Source organism: Lepisosteus platostomus, chromosome 4, assembly GCF_059453375.1.
Source record: "Lepisosteus platostomus isolate fLepPlt1 chromosome 4, fLepPlt1.hap1, whole genome shotgun sequence".
In the NCBI taxonomy this organism is placed as follows: Eukaryota; Metazoa; Chordata; class Actinopteri; order Semionotiformes; family Lepisosteidae; genus Lepisosteus; species Lepisosteus platostomus.
The window spans coordinates 2,005,944-2,027,303 of NC_142614.1; the positions used below are offsets into that span (position 1 = coordinate 2,005,944).

The following is a 21,360-nucleotide window of genomic DNA, read 5'->3' on the forward strand; positions in this document are numbered from 1 at the left end:
TCTTTTATTCAATCAGCTGAAGGGGAGCATATCACAGAGAAAGGGTTTCCTCTAGCACTCAGTAAATATATTCGCTTGACTGAAGTTACACTTTCCCTTTTATACATTAAATGTAGGCAAGACTTTAACATATCAAAGGAACACAAAGGGCACAGGACACTGTCAGAAGTCTTTCAAACACAAATAAAACAGGACAGGAACATGCCATTTGGCATACCGCAATCTGTTTGATTTCTCTCTGGTTTAATAATAATAATAATAATTGCTTACACTTATATAGCGCTTTTCTGGACACTCCACTCAAAGCGCTTTACAGGTAATGGGGACTCCCCTCCACCACCACCAATGTGCAGCATCCACCTGGATGATGCGACGGCAGCCATAGTGCGCCAGAACGCTCACCACACATCAGCTATCAGTGGGGAGGAGAGCAGAGTAATGTAGCCAATTCATAGAGGGGGATTATTAGGAGGCCATGATTGGTAAGGGCCAATGGGAAATTTGGCCAGGACACCGGGGTTACACCCCTACTCTTTTCGAGAAACACCCTGGGATTTTTAATGACCACAGAGAGTCAGGACCTCGGTTTTACGTCTCATGCGAAGGACGGCGCCTGTTTTACAGTATAGTGTCCCCGTCACTATACTGGGGCATTAGGACCCACATGGACCGCAGGGTGAGCGCCCCCCACTGGCCCCACTAACACCTCTTCCAGCAGCAACCTTAGTTTTTCCCAGGAGGTCTCCCATCCAGGTACTGACCAGGCTCACACCTGCGTAGCTTCAGTGGGTTGCCAGTTGTGAGTTGCAGGGTGATATGGCTGCTGGCCATATCACCCTGCTAACACACAGGTGTGAAAAATCGCAGGCTTCAGGTGCAGAAAGACAGCTGTCTTAGGTGCAAACAGAAAACCTTCCCTCGCATAGTCACTGTCTTGACCCTCACTCGGTCTTCTACAACTGTTACGCCTTCAAATGTGCATTTCTTAATTTCTAGATGTGCATATACCTGTCTCATGTGGGACTTTTCAGAGAACCAACACAAAACTGTACAATTTTTTTACACAGGCCACAGCAAAAGTGCACAATGCTTGATATGTAGCTCTGGAGACACTTCTATGTATTTCCAACACATTTACAGTAAAGTGAGAGACTTTATTGTGCAAGGGCAACATGGGATATGAAACCAAGATGCAAGTAAAGAGTTCAAATATTTTTTTTAATTATAGGAAGTGGCAAAAGGATGAGTGTGTGTTAACACAGACCTAACACTATCAATTTCCTGTCAAAGGTTTAAAAAAGGTCTTATTTTGGGAATGTATCTTCCTGGACTGGGTGAGGACTTGGCCAATTCCAGGCTAAGGCAGTACCTCAAACTGGGGATCAGGGATCAGGGAGAACCAGTAACATGTTGCACAAACGCTCAATAATCCATTTCACACTCATGCCTGGGCACTGCTTTCAACATGATAAGAACCCCTGCTGCAAAGGGAAAAATAACAACTTCAAAAGTGAGACACTTTTGCTTATTGCATAAGCTGTGGAAATGAGTCTAGTATATGAGTTACATATGCTACTCCTATGAATAACAACTAGTCTAAATGGCACTTATATATAGCATTGTCTGTACGTAGATAAGCTGTTTTTGTAAAGGTGTTACGCAAAAGATGTGATTAGCTGCTTTTGGAATGCTTAGTGGAGCCTCAGACATAACAGGGAGGTACTTACTTCCCTTAAGACAAATGGGCTCTGCTATCCAATAGGAAGGGGAGAAGAGAGATGTCCAGCCTGATAACTTGGCTCTCTGCACACAGAATGCTCTGTGCCAGTCAATCTCCCCTTCCTGTGGAGACGTTCACAGGAATAAAAGCCCCTGTGTGCACACGGCAATCTGAGGGAAAAAAAAGCCCAGTGTATTTTTTCTCACTATTATTTGAATGTCAAAACAATTTACACAAAAGAAAACAAATATCCACTCATTTAATGGATGTTTACAGTGTCACTGACATCATGTGAGGCTGCTCTGGTTTTCAACACCCAAGTACTGATCCAACACATTTTGTTATTTATTTTGGGAACTTACTGTTTCATGAGAGCGGGTTTCTCTCAGGTATAGATCTGGCACCTGGAAGGAGCAGCACGTGACAAAACACGACAAAACACTTTTTGTGCTGTTTTTATGCAGAAAACAGATCCCCAATACAAGTGGTACTCTCCTCCAGCCCCGAAGATGTTCCTCTCTAGTGCAGCCTTGTGTTAGATTCCAGCCTGGAATTTCTGTCTGTATGGAGTTTGCATGCTCTCCATGTGGCTGCATGAATGTTCTTCAGGTGCCCAGTATCCTCCTGCTTTCCACAGGCATACTGTCCAGTTTAAATGGTGTATCTGAAGAAAGTCACTTATTCCTGGCAAGCGGTAAGAGCAACCGAGAGCCCAACCTGAAACTGCAGTTTGCAAGACAGGAACATGCAGATTCCACACAGAGTATTCTCAGTATTGAACTTAGGACCTGTGAGAAAACAGCACTAACCTTCTCAAAGTGCTTTACAGAATGACAACAATAAATAAATATACAACATACTGTATGCACAATATTCACGTATGCACAACATATGCACATCTAATGTTGAGAATTTTTGTTTTTTAAAAATTATAGGCTAAAGTGTGTTCTTAAATAGACAGTTCTAAACCTCTGTTAAAGTAACAACGGCTTCAATCTGAAACCTCTCCCATTATCACAGGGCTGATAGTACTGTGTTTTGCTGACTGAAGCCTGAAAGAATAAACAGTCTCTCTCATCTGAGGTGGTTTCTATCCTCATTCCTTAACACCAGCATACAGCCCCCAAAACAGCATCCTGGCTACTGGACAGGACCGCAATAATCAGATTTAATATTTCTTGTTGCAATTTAGATGTTTAGACCATATAAATATCTTTATATAACTACAGTATATCTGCCAGATGTTATTAGTTCCCAAGGTTAGCAAATTCATAAATATCTTTATCCAACATCACTTTCTGTTATTTTGTACAGTCAGAAGTGTTACTGGAGCAATCTGAGCGAGCCTCCCTGGTCAGGAGGAACAATAGCAGGTCTCTACCCAGGATCTGAACCCATAACCTTCCAGGGAGTGAAGAGTCCTAGGCCACCAGTCCACACTGCTGCCCAGCGGGACTGTGTTTCCAGCATGACTCATCTAATAGTCTAAACACCCTCCACTTTCACAATGAAATAAAGTCACTAGTGTATAATAAATCTCACACTGTTTGAACATTTTTGTACAGATTTTTGAGTATTTAGAAAATGTCTGTTTTCCACCAAAGTTTGAAGTGGAGCAGGTATTATATTCACAAGAAGCAATTTCCCTTCATTATGCATTCAATAAACTTTGACATTGTTTCCATCCAGGGATGTTTGAATCTCCTTACCTAAAATAAGCGCTGCAGTTGTTATCACTGTGTGTTCACATCTGGGAGGAGCTAACAGACTGAGGAGGTTGTTTGTTCCCTGTCTGGGTCAGCATTACCTGCAGATCTTATCTGACTACAAGCTCTGCACAGCCCACTGGAGTGCTTATCAGTACAGCCTGCTGATATGAAACCAGAGCCAGGATCGGGCTGTCCAGGAATGTAGCGAAATGGATGACTGAGAAAATAATAGGCATTTTCTTTTTTTTTTTAAGTCAATCATGTCCATGGTTTGCTAAACATGACTTTCTGGAAAGGGCTCATATGTGATGCAAGACGGAGAACCTTATTGAACACATACGAAGTCCATTCAGACCCCCTAAAGTGCATCTCTGGAAACAGAAGAACAAGGGGGACCCAAGGTCTGCCCCTCAGGGGTACCCACAGCCTGTGATCGCTCTTGACCTGGCCTGTCTGTGCTCTGCAGCCTCCCCACATGTCCCGGAGGTCTACACAGAGCTGGGACAGAACAAAGAGATGCAGGAGCTTCGCGCTGATGAGTCTGGCACTGGGGGCTCAATTTGGGAAACCCTTCTGTGGGGGGGAGCAAAGGAATTTATTTGCAGAACAAAGAAATCCCAGCCGTCTTCCTAAAACAAACAGAAGCTAATTCGTGTCAATTTGTTTTCCAGCCCCAGGGAACATTAATTAGAGGAAGCATGCTTTGCGTTTCCCAGGGAGTTCATTGTGCTGCAGTTCTTTAAAACTCCTTAAGACTGGGGGGGGGGAGACTCTTGATCTAGAGAGCCCCCCCACCCTGATGGCTACTGCTTGAATGCAAATGTGTGCAGCAAAATACATGCCTGTGTTGATAACAAGGAAGAGCCCAGACACTGCAAACGAACGGGCTTATTAAACTCAAATCCTGTGGAGCGAGGGCCAGCACACAGTGAAGCCCCTCTGACAACAATGTCCGATAGGCCTGACCTGCTGGTATTTCATTTCCTGTATCATCTACAGGTGCAACTGCAGTGACAGTCCCTGAAAGAGTAATACTACAAGTCACTTGCAACCCATGCAGTAAACGGCGCTGCTCTGCAGAAATGTGGATCTTATCGCAGTTTTTGTGCTACCCTTCTGTTCCTCTAGGGAGAGCTGCATGGCTGTGTAGGTGTGGAAAGTAACTTACTTTGAAAGTAAAATAGATCTCAACAGGCGAAGGTCTGAGACTAAAATACAGGAAGCTAGCTCACCTTTCCCAGCATTCAGCACTTGGCATCCCTCCCTCCCCTCCCTTGCACCTCCTTGGCTCTTACACTTACACAAGGGACACTGCAGTGCTGCCACAGCTTTGATCCTTGGGGCTGCTTGGGAATCAGTTCAGAGACCACCCAGCTACATCCCTGAGCTGAAAGGAATCAACTGGAGAGGATAAAAGAAACGATCTTTGTAGTCTGGGACCAAGAGTACTACAAGGGAACCTGATTCTATTATTTAAAATCCTAAAAAGTATAATAACATAATAATAATAAAATTTTAAAAATCTTTTATACAGCGCCTCTAAAAGTAGCTTCTCAAAACAGTGGGATGAGATCCTGGGATCAATTAACTAAAAACATCCAAAGGGGGAGATAGATAAGCCGAGAAGCTGCCCCTCGTTTGCCCTCTCTCTTATGTTCTTACGATCCTGTGGACGTGCAGCACGCTGGTCAGCCAGTCGGGACTGGAGAGAACTTGAGAGAGGGAAAGTGTAACGGGATTGTGCCGCAGTGCCCTCGCCCTATCCCTGCGTCCACTCTTGTCCGAGGGGAGTCTGGCGAGCGGCAGGCTGGAGGAGCGCCTGGGAGAGCAGCAGCCAGTCCGTCCCTGGCTCCGAAACTGGCCTGGACTCGGCCGCCAGCAGCCTCTGTCGTAATAAGAGCCCGTCAGGATATTGTTCAGCGCGAACGAAGCCCAGTGTAAAATAACAGGAAACAGACAGAAGAAACCGTGAACACAAAGGCGTTGGGAGCCCGGGGATTAATCAGGAGGGGTGGAAAAAGGCTCTCGGATGCTGGCGCTGCCCGGTGTGACTCAGTGCCCACGAGCTGCCGGGCCCGGCAGGGAGGCTCCTGTCTCTCCTGGGAAGAGCGCGGCGGCTGCTGTCCGCATGCTTCCAGCTCTCGCCCTGCTGCTCAGCACTCTTCTGCGAGCACCAGGGCGATGCCAGTGCCGCTTCGGGGAGGGCAAGCAGCGCAGAAGCACTGTGAGGCGCCTACAGCAGGCACACGCGGTCGACAACAGAGCAAATACATACAGAGCAGCATGACAAAGCTAAGAGACAACTGCAGGAACACCGTGCACATTCACCGCAATAATCTTCTGCAAGCATCATGACATCACTCTTGACCTGTTGATTTGTTTGAGCCACTGAATCACAGTGGGGTCTGGGAAACTGTCCCTGAGCCGTGTTGGCCTGATGAAGGCGTGTGTGCAGTTGTATAGTTTCACTACACTGCTGTGCCCTGGCTGTATGGCTCAGAGATGATGTTCACCATAAAACTAGTCTGTAAGTATTGCTGCAGCACAGGGTGATGCAAGAAACCCTCCATTGCGTTTGCAATAGTTACATGTATAAAATCATACTATTGTAAAGGAAAACCTTGGAAAAATACCCAGCTAACTGAATTACTAATCGTCTCATTTCAACCCAAGTTCTAATATGCTTAATATAAATATGGTTATTTTAAAATAGAGCCTGACATGGCTAAATGAATGGGGCATTACACGATCAGGGGTACATGCTTAGGTCCATCATGGTTATGCGGTCTAGAAAAAGCCAAGTGGCGAGGGTCTGAGAGAAAATGCAGACCCTAATGCAACCAAGCTTTGATTTTCAAACTTGATTGTTGCATGTTTTCATCCAACTAACAGCTATCAGATCACAAGCAGTTTAAGCGAAGCAAAAACACTCCCATTACAACAGGCCTTAGGACGTTTTGACATGTTTGCCCACTGGTTTGCAAGCTTCAGCCATCAGATGGAGTGGGATTCCTCCCACATGATGGTGCGTGGTGCCCGATACGGCTCGTTGCAGCTTCCTGGTGAGCCCGAGACACAGCCTTTCAAGCGCTCTCGTCGGCAGCGGTATCGGGCTCGGGTCTCTCGCCTTCCCTGGCTGCCCCGCTGGAGCCCGTGGCGCAGGGTGAGAGTGACAGCACAGCCCTGCCCAGCCCCCGGGCTGTGGCATGCCGAAGGGAAGTCCCCTCCCAGCAGGCCGTGTAAACTTGGCTCCAATAAAAGCATCCGCTTGCCACCTCGGCGGACAACAGGAAGCCTTTGTTTACTGGAAAACATCCCGTAGGAGAGCCGGCGAAGAGCCGCGGACGTCTCCTCCAGCGCCTCTGCATCGTGCCGCGCTCCTCTCCTCCCGCGGGCCCGTCCCGGCGGCGGGGAAGCCGGCGCTGCTGTCAGGACGCCGCGTCACGGAAAACGCACACAGCCTTTTCCTTTCTGCGAGCGGCCAGCGAAACACAAAGATGCGCAAACAGTCCTACAGTACATCTGACACCGTAACAAGGAGCAGATCCTGTTCCCTGGGGAATCTGAAGTTGTTTTGGGATGTTGATAGGACTGCCAGTCCTGCAGGGGTGGACTGTGGTCTCCAGGAACTGACAAATTTACTTTTCCTCTCCGGCCAGGGAAAGATAACACATACACACACACAGTTCTAAAACGGTACATGTCTTGAGGTAACCTTTCCGCCTTAGATTCTGTTGCTCTGGGGTTTTTAAAAACCTCGTTTTACACTGTGGTACAGACAGTGCTGGACTGGTTTGGAAAAATAAAGCAAGTTTCCTGGCCAGATCGTTCTAATTTAAATGTCAATCGCCATGAATTTCAGTCAGCTTTCTTTGTCTGTTGCTATCTTCAGCAACAGCAACAACAACAACAACAAAAAGATGTACTATGTTACATAGTCCTGAAAGCTTGTGTGTGATTGGTCATGGGGGTCTGGTAGCTCTCAGTCCGACACACTGCTCTCCAGCAGCTCCTGGTTGTGGGTTGAGGGAGTGCAGAACAGACTGCCCAGTCATGCTGTCGGAGCACGTCACAAGAAACGACGAGCTCATCGGATGAATTACCCACAAACTACCCAAAAGGAATACATTGGCTAAACAGCATCCTCCGGGGAGCACACAAATCCTGTTACAGTCCTTTTTTAAAAAACAAAATATGTTTAAATCATAGTCCTGTTAAATTAAAGGAATGGTAATTTTATCCTTAAAATGATAAAGTTTAGTTATCATTGGGCTATAAAGATGTAAGTAGGAAAATTGTACAGAACCAACGACAGGTCCACTGGAGTTTTTTGTCTGAAATAAAGTGGGACTAATAACATGACTATGATATTTGTAATTCATTTGTATTTGTAATTCACTCGCACCTGAAGAAGGCTCCACAGCCGAAACGTTAGTGTTTCTTTTCTCTTCAGCAGGAATAAACCAGCTACCCGCTCGTTTGCAGCCCACGCATGCTGACGCAGCTCCCCACCTGAGCACTTGTGATTCATTATTCATAAATGTTTCTGACGTTACCTCGTAAGACGATATCGACAGCGGCGGCTTGAAAGCACGTCACCGTGACGTGAACCGTCACGCGCGCCTCACCGGTAAGCGCACGAGTTCGCCGTTGCCCCTCCCCCCCGCACATCCACTCGCTCTCTGCAGGTCACATTGAGGGCCGACACCTCGTGACTTAACCACCGTGCGCACCCGCTCCAAAAAGCACACTGTTAAGAGTATCGTTTTCAGGATTGGTTTATTTACATTAGATTATTACATAACTTACACTCCACGGTAGAAGACATTCTTTCCTACGTGATTGCACACCTGCTTACGGGCAATGACCACAGACAAGGACAGGAGAAAGGTTTAAAGAAAGGCATGGAGTCAGATGTGTGCTGTGTTAAGGTATTAAAGAGGAGGGCAGGAGAAACTGTGATTGGAATGACCAGATATCCCTGTGACCAAGAGGACAGAAGAGCAAAAATAAAACATAATCTTCCCCCTTTCTCCTCTCCTGTGTCTTTGAGACTGAACTGCCCTGAAACGAAACTACATATCGTGTTACTGTTCAATAAATGATTTACAACCATTCATTTCTGCACCAATGTGATCAAGACATCCTTTTTAGCCTTTCCAAATCCATAACTTGCATAATTTGTTTTCTAACACAAGGGACATAGTCCAAAAATGAACAGAACACATGTGGGAAATTGTTTTGTTTAATCCCTGTAGATGAGCTGCCAGGACATTGTGCTGCAGAATGAATGTCATCTGCATGTTTCTGTAAGGGCTGGTTTAAACAACTAAAGCTTTTCTTAGTGATTTCTCTCTGATGTCGGAGGACCTTTAATCCACCAAGCCCCCTTGAATGATGGGATCAGCTGTGGGATATGAAAATGACAACATTTCTTGAAAGAAGCCGGACTTTCAGCTTCACCAGCACCGTTGGGCAGTTCCACAAACCTTTGCAGAAGCGCTGCCACTTGTTCTTGGTTCTAAATTAACTTTTCCTGTAGTTTCTACCTGTGAAATCTCCCAATGCTAATAAAAAAAATGAAAGCTATTTAATTTTATTTTAAATAGTGTTTTTTCTGTCAAATCCTTTGTTTGGTCATTTCTTTAATCTACGTCTTATTTAAAGGCATGAGAGTATTGCCTTCTTATTTACTTATGGTTTGCCAACTAACTTGCAGTTTGGCATATAAATCCATATTATGGTTTAGAAAGTGGGGTTTCAGATCTTAATACCCCTCTCTTCCTGGTCCACAAACAAATCACCAGAGACTGCAAAGACTGTTGAGGTTTAGTGTGCCTCTAATATTGACAACATGTCCACAGTGAGAGATTGCTGGAATCTGAACTGATCCACAGAGTGATCAGTTCATTCACACAGTGAATCGCATGTGCATCCATGTCTCATTCCCTCTCCTAATACCATCCCCTCCTGCTCTGTTTTCCTCACACGGCTGTATGAAACAAAGGATTTCCTGGAGCACTCTCTCCTGCAGCCAGGCAAGCCATGAATTATTACTTGTGGGAAAAGGCGTCTTTATAAAAGGCCATAATTAAGCACTCCGAATCTGACCCTCGTTACAGACCCTGAATGCGACCCCTGGATCAAGACATGAGTTATTGCACTTGCCTGTGTCCTACCTCAAGACCCACAGCTGAGAACGTCATATTGTGCAGACGAATTTCTACACAGCTTCTAAAAAACAGCCTGAGTTGTTACTGCCACTCAGTGAAAAACTAAGGGAAACCTTTTAAAAATGTGGTTATTACAATTTATTCTAAAACTGCTTTTCAAATCACATGGTTTCTCTTACAGTCATCTGGCATTATTTGATTAAATCAATAGTTTCTTAAAACTGCATGTGGGACTGAGATTTTGCTTTAGAGCACAACTCCTACAGAAACACATCTGCAATAAATAAGATTTACTGTCTGCAAATAGATTTTTTCTTGAAATTTGAAAATGTTCTCCTGGTGAGATGAGATGTTTGCAGCTGAATTTTATCTTCAAGTATGACTTGTTCCATTCACATTTACTCCCATAGAAAAAGAGTTTTCTTAAATTCTCTAAAGTAGAAGTAAAAAGGGAGATGTGTGCACAATTATAATGCAATATAGTACCTTAAATCATGCCATAATGAAATTGACAGCTGCTTTCTTAGAAACAGACACTAAATCTTACAGGAATGAGATGTTTTTAAACAAAAAAATGTCCCCAAATTCTGGAGTGCATTGTATCAGAGATACAGTACATACAGCAGTTATAGCGATTTCCAATGTAGATCTGTCAGCCTTATTTCCAGTTGGTCTTTGTCTGTTTGTCCTGTCTGTTTGTCTGGTGTTTTATGTCTGTGATTGGATTGAATGCAGCAAGCACTGGTTAAGGGACATGCGGTTATGTTAAAGCAAATAAGAAAAGAAATGTGCCTTTAGGATTACTGTGTCTCGTAAAAGGAGACAAATGCTGTTGTCCTTATGAATCGCCAACTGTGACCTGAGCACTCATGCAGTCTACTGACTTTCATCGACTTTTTTTTTGGCACGAATGAAGCTGCGATTTCTGCTCAGACGTGCAGCCAGTGTCCCAGAAACTCCACATTCCGCACACAGACGACTCGGTCCGCATGACAAAGAAGAGAAAAATCGCACCACCTTGTATTATCCTGATGTAGACGTTCACACCAGCTTTATACCACAAGGTGAGTCCATTCAGAGCGTCATATCACAGAAAGGCACCCTGCACCCAGGGCAGCAGAGAACAAATAAGCGCTGTTTCTGACGTTGACACAGCACAAATCAGCCTGCACTCTGCTGCCAGGAGTCTCAGATGAACGAGAAGCCCTAGGATCAAAGGTACCAGCAGACGAACCTCAGTTCATTTTCTTGAGATTCTTGTTTAGCAAGATCAGGATCTGATGATTCAACTCCAAGGAGGGGCTGACTCGTCGAAAAAGACAACGCCCCCCCCCACACACACACACGAGTCAGCGCTGTCCGGAGTTAGAGCTGGTCCTCGGGAGCCTCCCGCCTCCGTGAGCTCTTCCGGCTGGACCGGACGAGGGAGAGGCAGGAGGAGGTGGTGAGGGCGAGGCGGCTGAGGCCCAGGTTGAGGCAGTGGACCTCCGAGGTCACGGGTACCTCGGAGAACAGGGCCCGGTCGCGGGAGAGCTGCGTCAGGCTGTCGCTGTTCTCGAAGTCCTTCGCGATGTTCAGGATCTCCTGCCGCTCCACCTGGCGCATCATTCCACGGATGTTCAAGACGGCGGAAATGTGCTTCTTCCTGAAGCAGGGAGAGAAGAACGTCACTATGCATCGCCGGTGTTCCCCAGCAAGTCTCTACACACGTGGAGCCTCGTCACGTTGCTCCCGATGACCGGGTTCGGGGGACAGTTTCCTGCACAAAATCAGAGCAGACGCCGCGGTCTCGGCAGCTTGGTCTTGCCAACTGTGCAGGGCCTGACACAGACGCACATGCCGAGGGATGATCTTTAACTGGACAGTTATCCTGTTTAGCATGACATCCTAGACTTGGAGTTTTGACGTTTCAGACTTTATACTGTACATCTATATGCAATGTGACAGTACTGCAAAAAGCTCTATAAAAGCCCCTAAGGTTTGGGCAGCTGTAGCCATTATGGGGGACCTGAGAGAAACATTTTGGCATTAAGGCAGCATTTTTCTGGGATGGAAAGAAGTGGATGCTGTGATTTTTAATTTTTTAACCGATGAGGGTGTTCAATGGTATCGCCTCACTGACCAGGCTTGTGGTGAAAAAAATGAGGCTTCACAATCTGAAGCAAAGGTTGAGGCAATCAGAATAAATCTATGCCGCTCCGCCTCAATGGGAAAAAAAGGGGAAAGCTGAGCCTCAGCTCTTCCAGTGTTCGAGAGTAAACCTGCCGGAGGGTCGCCCTTTGATCTAAAGCAAACAGGCAGAGGGGCCCGATCAGACACAAAAGAAAAAGGAGCCCCACAACCGAACGACTAAAACATCTGTCCTCGTCGCGCGGGCTGGGCCAGCCTTTGATTCTGGGGCTCGGCACCAGGCTGTCCCCTGTGGGATGGCAGGAACAGCTCCTGTGCGGCTTCCTGTTCTCGGCCGCGGCGCGGCTTCGCCACGCGGCCGCCTGCCAGCCGGCACGGGGCCTCATCACAAGACCACCCGGAGACGCAGGGAGGGCAGCGGGGTTCGCCAGGGTTTACGAGCCCACCGCTGCTCCCAGAGTGCCCTTCAGCGCCCGGTCCCGGGGGGGTCCGGGGGGGTCTGTGTGGCGCGCAGTATTACGCTCTTCGTCATCTGGTCATCACGCTGGTCTGAAACTACGCTACCCATCGTGTCGGCTTGACGCACCCAGCTGATTTAACAGAAAGATTAATTTCGCTCGCTGGACACACTCTAGAGGTAAACACATTACCCGGGACAGGCCTGAGAAGTGAGGCCGACAGCCCTCAGTATCCCTGACTACCCTACCTCTCACTCCCAGTGAGAACTCCCACGCACCCTTACCTCTTTTCAAAAAGCCTTGCAGACAGGCCACAAAAAGAGGATTTCCACGATAAGGGAGCACTGGCTTCTGGCATGGGAAACTCTCCCCACCCCCTACACCGGCTAACGTACCTCACCAGGATGTAGCAGCGGCAGACATTCAGAAAGGAAGGTCCATTCCAAAGCCCTGGACAAAGAGGCTCAGATCCCTTCTGGTGATACATTCCAGGGGCAGTATGAGCCCTGGACTCCCCCCTGCTCCACCTAGCAATAACGGGCCAGACTACAGTGTGACTCTGCAGTTCGCTCTCCTGATCTGACGGACCTGATCTGCTGCTGCTGAAAGCAGGGAATACAACCCCCAGGGCTGGCAGCTGTGGGTCCTGTGACTCGTGCTCCTGAAGAAGCCTTTGACATCACTTTGCGCAAGGGAACCTGACCAGTTTCTAGAGGACTGGGTGGTTCTGGAAGAGCGACACTTACCGGATATCTGGGTACTCCCTGACCAGGACTCCCACTTCCATCTGGATCGAGGGGGTGTCTTCCAGCACAATGATCTCGGAGAGCAGTGGGATGGCGTTGTCCAGCCACGAGGCCTCGGATTCCTGAAGGAAAAACAGAAGGGCCCCAGTGGAATTAGTGTTTATTCCACGAACATCATGCGCTCCACCACTTCCAGTTCACTGGTTGCTTTGAATAAAACTTCTTTTAGATAAAGGGATCAGATATAAGAAGTTAGAATAAATAAAAGTCCTGGTAAATATCAAACTGAGCCTCCACAGCAGTGCATACCGTAAAGCCTTTCATCCCAGCTTAAGTGTCCCTAATCTACATTGAACTACAGTACATACCCTTATTTTACAATATATGTTTTTATTATTCTGCATTTCAAGCGACACACCAAAAAACCTTCCACAACAATCCAGATGGTTACAGGGAAGAGGAAACGGTGCAGCGGGCTGCAAATACCAAAGTCATCCAGCAACTGAGCTTATTAGGCCTGACGTGGCCCAGGCTTTGACACAATGCAATCTACAGTGTATTCATGCAGACTCCAAGAGCTGGGCATTGTAAGCGAAGCACCTTGTTGCTGCAACAGTGTCCCACCCCTGACTTGAAACCCTGATCACTCGGAACTGGTGCCTGGTGGCTTCTACTCTAGATGTGTGTCTGGAGAGAGCATGCCTGGATTGCACACAGCTCCCGATTCAGGAGCTGTTCTGCACAGCTGTACAGTTCTCCCAGCGTCCTGCTGGGGGAGCTCCGCTTCAAAGCCCCAGCACAGGATGCTCCTTGCTAAACAAAGCTTTCCTGTTGTCCGTGGAGGTGACAAACGGATGTTTTAACTGGAGCCGGGAGCCGGACGCTGCGCTTGGAATCTGCCCTTTGATATTCATCACTGGGCTGCTTCAGTCACACATCTTTCGGGCTCCTCGTGCGTCACCTACGTTTGAACCTGGTTTGTGTTATTACAGCTCTTTACCACTAACAGAAATTATGGATGAAGGACAGGAGCACTGTTTCAAGTCAACTTATTTAAAATGTTTCTTGTTGAACTAAAGGTCAATGTTCCTTTTAACTGTAGTACTGTTGATCTGTGGATCTGGGGTCAATTCCTTCCCTCAGGGTGCACACTGGGCCTCTGTGCTCCTGTTATTTTCTATGTTATTCTGAGGCTATGGTCTGGTGTTCTTCAGATTTCCAAAGGGGTTTCCCAATTTTAAAAGTGTGCAATAGAAACCAAGCATACTTTGCAGACACTGACATAGTAATTTGTTAAATCAAAGCTACTGTGACTTTAGAAGGGATTACAGTTCACCCTTTTAATGGTTCTTGATTAAACCATAAGTTGTATACAGTATAGAAGCTCTGACATTGTTCTCAAAGGCATTCGGTGTGATGCAGATGGAATCACCTCTGGTAAATTCCTTAAAAATGACATCGAAATGATTATTTTTTAAATCTAAGCTGTCTATGGCCTCTAGTTTCTCAGGGATTTGCTTTTAATGCTTTTCTCTGAGAAACAGCCGGCATTGCCACAGTCATGTCTCACTAGGAGAGCAAGAGAATTAAATGATTTGGGGAATGTTCACTGAATGACTAGTTGTGGTAAAATTTGGCTTATCCTGTTTGGCCAAGTGCCAGGCCCCTGGCCAAAGGACCCATGCCGACTGGTGAGAGAACCAAGGGGCAGCTGCAAAGGTGGAGGAGGGGAGTAGAAAAAGAGACTAACCTACGTTAGTTAGAGACTAACCTACGTTAGACAAAGAGACTAACCTACGTTAGTTAGTTGCTTTGATGATGCAAGTGAATGATAGCAAGTGAAGGCAGCCGAGGTGAGAGTGACCTTGGTTGTTCTCATCCCCCTGAGCTTTTATGACAGCCTCCATTAATAATAATAATGTAATAATGTTTCTTTATTGGCCCTATACAATTTCTTGCATTAGGAATTCGTCTTTTCGCATACCCCAGCTTGCTCTCCATGGAGACACAGACACACAGACAGGGAAAAGCTTGGGGTCAGAGCGCAGGGTCAGCCATTGTACGGCGCCCCTGGAGCAGTTAGGGTTAAGGGCCTTGCTCAGGGGCCCAACGGAGTAGGATTCCTCTGCCGGCCGCGGGATTTGAACCGGCAACCTTCCAGTCACAGGCGCAGATCCCTAGCCACAGAGCCACCGCTCCGCCCCATTAGGAGACACCCTAGGCTCAGCAAGCAACCGAGGACAGCAAGACGGCGAGCGGCCTTGCCATCCTCTGGGAGCCTCTGTCCGCGCGTGGCACTCAGCTCACCAGGTCTTTGAAGAGCGCCTTCAGCTGCCCGGCCTCCTCCCGCAGGCGGCTGGCCATCCTCTTCCGCATCTTCAGAGACGTGCAGATGACCCTGCCTCTCATGATGGCCCGCAGGTACTCGGTGAGGACCCGCCTGTGGATGTCATTCACCAGGGTCTGGCAGACGAGAGCGGACACACAAGGGCCCGTCAAGAACTGGAGTCCAGGGCAGGGAAAGGCAACTGGAACGTCTACTTTCTGGCCCATTGGCACAGCATTGGCCTTTTACCCACCGACAGCCTGATGACAGCTTGAGGATGGAATCTTTCTCCATTAGTCTCAGTGACTCAGTCTTAATCAGGCCTATAGTGGCTTGAACTTCAGTTTAAAATTTTATCTTAAGTTCTAAGACTGTTCCCTATAATAGTACACATATAATACAAACTATATGTTTTTTGCATCATTCAAATGGGGGAAAACATGATGTTTCTTCACGTTTTACTAAAGTCATTATTATTATTATTATTATTATTATTATTATTATTATTAAAAGGAAAAATACAAGTACAATTGTACACCACACTAGATGTTGCAGTAACCATGGGAAATACTGAATCTGGCAGGCTGCATTCATTTCTGAGCAATTTTGTCATAGTTATGTTTTAAAAATGGAAAAGTACCAAGTATTCTGGCTTGAGAATGCCTGACTGTGTGCATATGCGTGTTTAGATTACCACCAGTCTGGGGTCAATTTTGTAGGTCCTGACAAACACATGTTGGGAAACCCTGCAATGTAAATGACTGTTACCCAAAAGATGTTTTCATTTAAATCTGTAAAAGTGATTAAACTTTTATAGGGTCTGCTGCCCCCCCCCTCCCCCCGTTTCAAGTTAATTTGAGTGCAGAGGTGGAATAGGAAATAAAACCGGGACCTGAGTCCCCAGAAAGACAGGGGTACAAACGTGTCTGTACCAGATAGGGGGGGCTGTCCATCCGGCGGAACCTCTTGAAGTGGATCTTGATTGTCTCCTGGATGGTATCGAAGGCCTCTGTGTTGTTCAGCCACTTCCTCTTCACCAGCTTGTCGAAGTAAGGCTGGAACAACAAGAGCAGCACAGGCGCTTAGTCCCGCTCGGCCCCTCGGCCCCTCGGCTCCTCGGCCCCCTGCGTGCAGCTCCATGGAAGACCTCGTGCCTGGGCCGCTGGGCCTCAGAGCTCCCTGGGTATGTGTGGAAAATGGAAGAAAAACCTTTGCTGACCAGTTTAAGGCCAGTTTGAATCCCAAAGAGTAGCGCTGCGCTGCTTGGCGACACCAACTGGGGGAAAAAGGGAACATTTTCCTCCTAAACTCAAAACCAGGAAGTTTTCCAGAACCAGGTTTGTCTGTCGCTGATTATCTTGTACTGGGTTATACAGCACTGTGGTTTAGGTGGGATTGTCCTTCTAATGAAATCTTAACGGTGTTTCCTGTAGGTTCAGGCTGGAACATTACACTGGGTGTGCAAATGCAGGGGATGACTTTCAGAATGAACTTGAATAATCGCACTGCAGAAAACATCTGGACACAATGCTCTAACATTATCTTTGACAAATCACTCCTTGGCATTCCTTCTGCTGGAACACCTATAATCCCCTTCCTTCCTGAAATTTACTATAAGATGAAGAAAGTTCATATTTCCCCTACTGGGATTTTTAACACCACATCACAGCTTCTGTGGAAGCCTAGAAAAATTCCGGTCCAGTGTAGAAAAGTACACAAGAAACTATACATTGAGCTACGGCTCCAGTACCATTAGAGAAATGTATCACATTTTATGATCACTTAGCTTCCAGTGCAAAATATCTATGATTGACCGCAGAACTTTATAAAGACTTTGAGCTGAAGCAATCCACCTTAAATATAGGAACAAGAGAAAAGCTTTGAACTCCAAGACCAGGAAGCGCTTTCCGAGAAGAAATGCAGGAGCACGGAACAAGCTTCCCACCAGTCTGCCATCACAGACTGACCGGATGACTTTGCCCCCAAGAGGGTCTTACCTTGATGTGGTCAAACAGCCTGTCCGTCAGCACCCTCACTCCCTGATTTACGATCTTGTCCAGAGAGGCGTTGGCCCGCCTCGTCGCCTCCTCGCACTCCGCCGGCTCGCACTGGGTGCAACGGCGCACGAAGGCCCTGCCGTCAAACCGCAAGAGGCAGGGTGAGCTCCGGGAATAAGGAGGCTCGAAGAGTACTGATAAGAATTAATGATACTAGCAGGTATTTCACGTTGTGTTCAGGAAGGGGAATGTGAAAACCTTCTGAAGGGCTCTACTGTATATCACTGCATTCAGGGGATTACTGAAACACAGGGGGAGCAGATTCCAAAGGGTCTTTGGAAACTCAGCTGGGCGCAGGGAGGTAGACACCTACTTAGGGAGGGGGGGATCGTGAGCTCCAATTGGCTGAATGGCTTGTTTTTGGCACAGTTTTCCTGCGTTCCTTAGATCAGACCCCCTCACACAACTGACCGAGCCGTGCTCCTGCGCGCGACTCCGCGGGCCGACCCGTCTCTGCTACGGAGGGGAACAAGCTTTTGAAGACGTGGCCACGGAGAGGGAATTTTCACACACCTGAAAGGGGGGCAGCAGTTGACGAGGGCGATGGTCTTCGAGATATAGCCGTCACCCTGCTGGCCAAACTCCATCTGGGTTTCGTGGAAGAACTCGACCTTCCTCTGGAACCTGACACGATGACAAGAGACGTGCACAGTGAGCGTGGCTGAGACACAGCAACACAGCGCCCCAAATACGCAGGCGAATCACTAATGTCTCTCCGAAGAGAACATGCAGTGATAAGGTTATGCTCCGGCCTCTATAAGACCACAGACATCCGGGCTTGGAGTCCAGCAGATACAATGGTCGATTTGTCTTTACCAGGAAGCCACCTGATATTAAAGGTGGGGTTTAAGTAATGCACTTCCCTCCTATGGTTTCATTTTATTCCAATTACTGTTCTATTGTACTTGTCCTCTGTGAGCCTGGTTCTATTTTTATTGCCTTATACTTGCTCCGACGCTTGCCATTCCAGATCGCTGGAGGCGAACGCCAGGAAGTCGTGTGGGAGGAGGGCTGGGGTCGTGAGAGACACATGGCGAGCCTTGCGCAAGGCTTGTCCACTCGGGCTTCGGGGCATCAGGGGAAATCTCCTCTCCCGTCCAAGATACCCTTCGAGCTGCTCTGAGAGGCAGCCGTGCCAAGGTCGTGGCGGAACGGGCAGAGTGCGCGTGACATTTTTACAGTTAAAAATTAACTTTGAGAGAAAGAGCCTTTCAGAAAGTTAAACATGCTTTGAAGTCAGAAACAAAAATTTCATTGAAACACCTACCTGTACAGCTAGGAGAATCATACTCAAAGTACCAGTAGTACCGATAACATTATCTTTACTATTAATTGACTAGATAACACTTCAGTCTATTATGTCTATTTTCAATGTCATTCTATGGATTTACTGTAGCATGAAATGACCTTTAACATTGTCTGTGGGCTATTCCTGACCTCCCCCTTTTCCCCATGAGCAAGTGCTCACTGTGAAATGTTCCCATTAAGTGTTTTTTTTCCACACGGGTGATTTTCGGTACTGTTCAATGTAGTGGAAGAGTGTACCAGAGATTTGCGATGCACTAATGCGAGTTCCCATCTTCCTCACCTGGACAGGAACTCTGCTAGCCCAGTGAGACAGCACTGTGCCACACGAGAGCCCAGGTCTCTGGTGATGGTGGCCGATTTGTCCAGGTCTACTTGCAGCCTCTGCATGAAGACAGAGTATCATCAGACACTTGAGCTGATAAGCACGTTCCTTTCTTTTTTTATCACATCACTCAATATGGCACCTTAGTTTTTTACTTTAAGTTGTCTATCATTCATCCCTTCAGCCCCCTCTTGGATCCTAGCTTTTACACAGCATTCAGCACTCTTAGGGAAGTCTGCTCTGTCTTTTAGTTGCTCTCCATTCAGTGTTTCACTCAAAGTCACTATGTCTTAATCACTCACCTTACTTCACTAATCCAATCAGGCACTGGAGTATTCAGCCTGATTCACTGTTACCCAATCATGATGCTCACTTCACTAATCACTTTCCACACAGATCTTTGTTCTTATTATTTCAACTCTTCGCCATGTCTTCAAGCTCACCATCTTCCTGAACAAAACTCGCTCCCCTCCCCACTAACTGTACCAGCTGATCCTGTTTGGCCAGGGATGCCTCTCTGAAACCTGCACTTGCAGCTCTAACAGTTGCAGCCGGCTTGTGTGCCGATGGTACAGCCAGGCAGGACACCTGTGCCATCTAAACATCTCTGGGCTACAAGGAGAAAACACGCCGCTCCCTGTCCAAGCGATGCCCCACTCCTCCAGGTGCTGCTGTCTCCAGCCAGCCCTGAGTTAGCTGGCCAGACCTGCTCCTCACCAGCAGACTTCAACCCCATTCAGCCATGCAAACAAGCTGCTACATTAGGAACATAAGATGCCAGTCTTCCATCACCTTCATACCTGGTGGACAGACCCTACACTGCTTCCCTCACCCTTATTAGTTTACTGGGTAGCTAATACCTTTCCTAATGCAGCCCATTTGCCCAGCACCTGTGTTGCCTCTCAGTACTTCTCAGGGGTACTTGAAACACCCTTGTCTGTTCTTATTGACCTCTCAATAAGCCCAGAGGATTGACATCCAGAGCCTACTCTACCACGAGCTCCCCCCATGTGGAATTCCACTCCTTCTAAATGCTAGTTCTTCACTCAGCCCAGGAGTGCCTCCCACAAAGCCACCTCTCGCATCTTCACATACCTAGTCTGCGCAGAGCAACCACACACAACAAACACACCTTCATTACCATGGAATAATACTGGAACAACCCAAGAAAAATGACAGTGAAAATTTAAATAATAGAAAAGGGCTAAGATGGAACATTTAACTTCAAACTCCTTTAAACCTTTATTTTAAAAATACTTGTAGAGTTTTGCACTTTTCATCATGCAGTAATTAAAAGACATACTCCGTTCAATGAGGCTCAGTGAATGCAGACCTGCTCTGGGAATGATTTAAAGGACAAGATGGCTGTAAGCTTGTGTTTATACCAGAAACAGCCAGTAGGGTTCACTGCTGTACCAGCACAGCCAGATCCCAAACCAGTGTGAATCTGGGGTTACGGTATCGGCGCAAGAAAAAGAACAGCACGACTTAAACAAATTTTAGCTTTAGAACAAATTTGACTCACTTTCTCTTCCTCCCAATAATGCCCAGCCAAAATTGCAAAGCTGTGTTTAACTATATGTATACTTCACTGTTCAGCACCCTTGCTTGACCACTATGTTCTGAACATTTCAAGTCGATGATTAGGAGAAACATAAACTGATTTCTTTGGCTTTAAATAAAAAAGTTCAATAAACAAAACACTGAGCTACAATTATAAGCTTAGCCCAAGTAGACATCTAACTGTTTTTCAGATTTTGAAGATCTGCGAACTTTATAAGATACAGAATCTAAGACATGAGAGGAGTTTCTATTCGTAAAACTGTTTGGTTATTTTAGAAGAGATTCAACAGAGCAATGTTGGTTGCTACCATGGGAGCACAGTTCAGCATTAATAAATATACCATAATCAGCAGAGCCACATGCAGAATTATGGTTTTATTACCACAGTTAGTACGGCTGTGAGCACCGTGTGGCATCTGCTCTGCCAGCCGAGATTAGGAGAAGGCAGGTGCCACTCCAGTCCCCTCCCCCCTTCACAAACCCAAGCCCTGCTTCTCAGCTGACGAGCAGTTTTCCCCCGGGGAAGGTCGTGTCAGCACACCCTGTGCAGAAGCTCAAGCTGGACGGCAAAGATTAAAAATGAGAACTCAAAGCCCAGGATCAGCGAACTGTGACGTACTTCCATGATACTGGCTCCTGGAAAGCCGCGTGACTAAGTGAATAATTGATCCAATGAGGTCATCAAGAGACTAGCTGTTTGCAGTCCCTAAGATGTCAGACTGTTGCCACCTGCTGTGTGTGTGAGTAAGAGAGGAGATCCATATTTATCTTTACATGGTCGCTCAGGGAGAAGAAAGAACTTCCAGGAGCGTTTGAAAAAACAACTGTGAGTCCAGCGTCAGAGGTTC

The 21,360-nt window shown here is 46.9% G+C and overlaps 1 protein-coding gene and 2 long non-coding RNA genes across 5 annotated transcripts in view; 1 reads left to right on the forward strand and 2 right to left on the reverse strand.

Annotated features, from left to right (window-relative positions):
* Positions 1–4,937: 4,937 nt before the first annotated feature.
* Positions 4,938–8,058, reverse strand: LOC148672086 (uncharacterized). Of its 2 annotated transcripts, none has more exons than XR_015935646.1 (2): positions 7,835–8,058; positions 4,938–6,900 (listed from the first exon to the last, which is right to left on the reverse strand). It is a non-coding gene; the product is annotated as an uncharacterized LOC148672086 (long non-coding RNA). The 2 variants fall into 2 exon arrangements; XR_015935645.1 differs by having other exon boundaries at positions 4,938–5,314; positions 7,835–8,039.
* LOC148672087 (uncharacterized) lies at positions 6,898–9,054 on the forward strand. The gene is made up of 2 exons (XR_015935647.1): positions 6,898–7,139; positions 7,886–9,054. It is a non-coding gene; the product is annotated as an uncharacterized LOC148672087 (long non-coding RNA).
* exoc3l2b (exocyst complex component 3-like 2b) overlaps positions 8,192–21,360 on the reverse strand; it is a 42,309-nt gene continuing 29,140 nt past the window's right edge. For both annotated transcript variants that reach the window (XM_088627441.1, XM_088627440.1), the window contains exons 7-13: positions 18,908–19,008; positions 17,833–17,943; positions 17,260–17,395; positions 16,195–16,317; positions 15,244–15,399; positions 12,937–13,058; positions 8,192–11,247 (exon numbers count right to left, since the gene is read on the reverse strand). In XM_088627441.1, the coding sequence (XP_088483567.1) occupies positions 10,968–11,247; positions 12,937–13,058; positions 15,244–15,399; positions 16,195–16,317; positions 17,260–17,395; positions 17,833–17,943; positions 18,908–19,008 (1,029 nt within the window). In that variant the 3' untranslated portion in view covers positions 8,192–10,967. The remainder of the gene's footprint in view (positions 11,248–12,936; positions 13,059–15,243; positions 15,400–16,194; positions 16,318–17,259; positions 17,396–17,832; positions 17,944–18,907; positions 19,009–21,360) is intronic.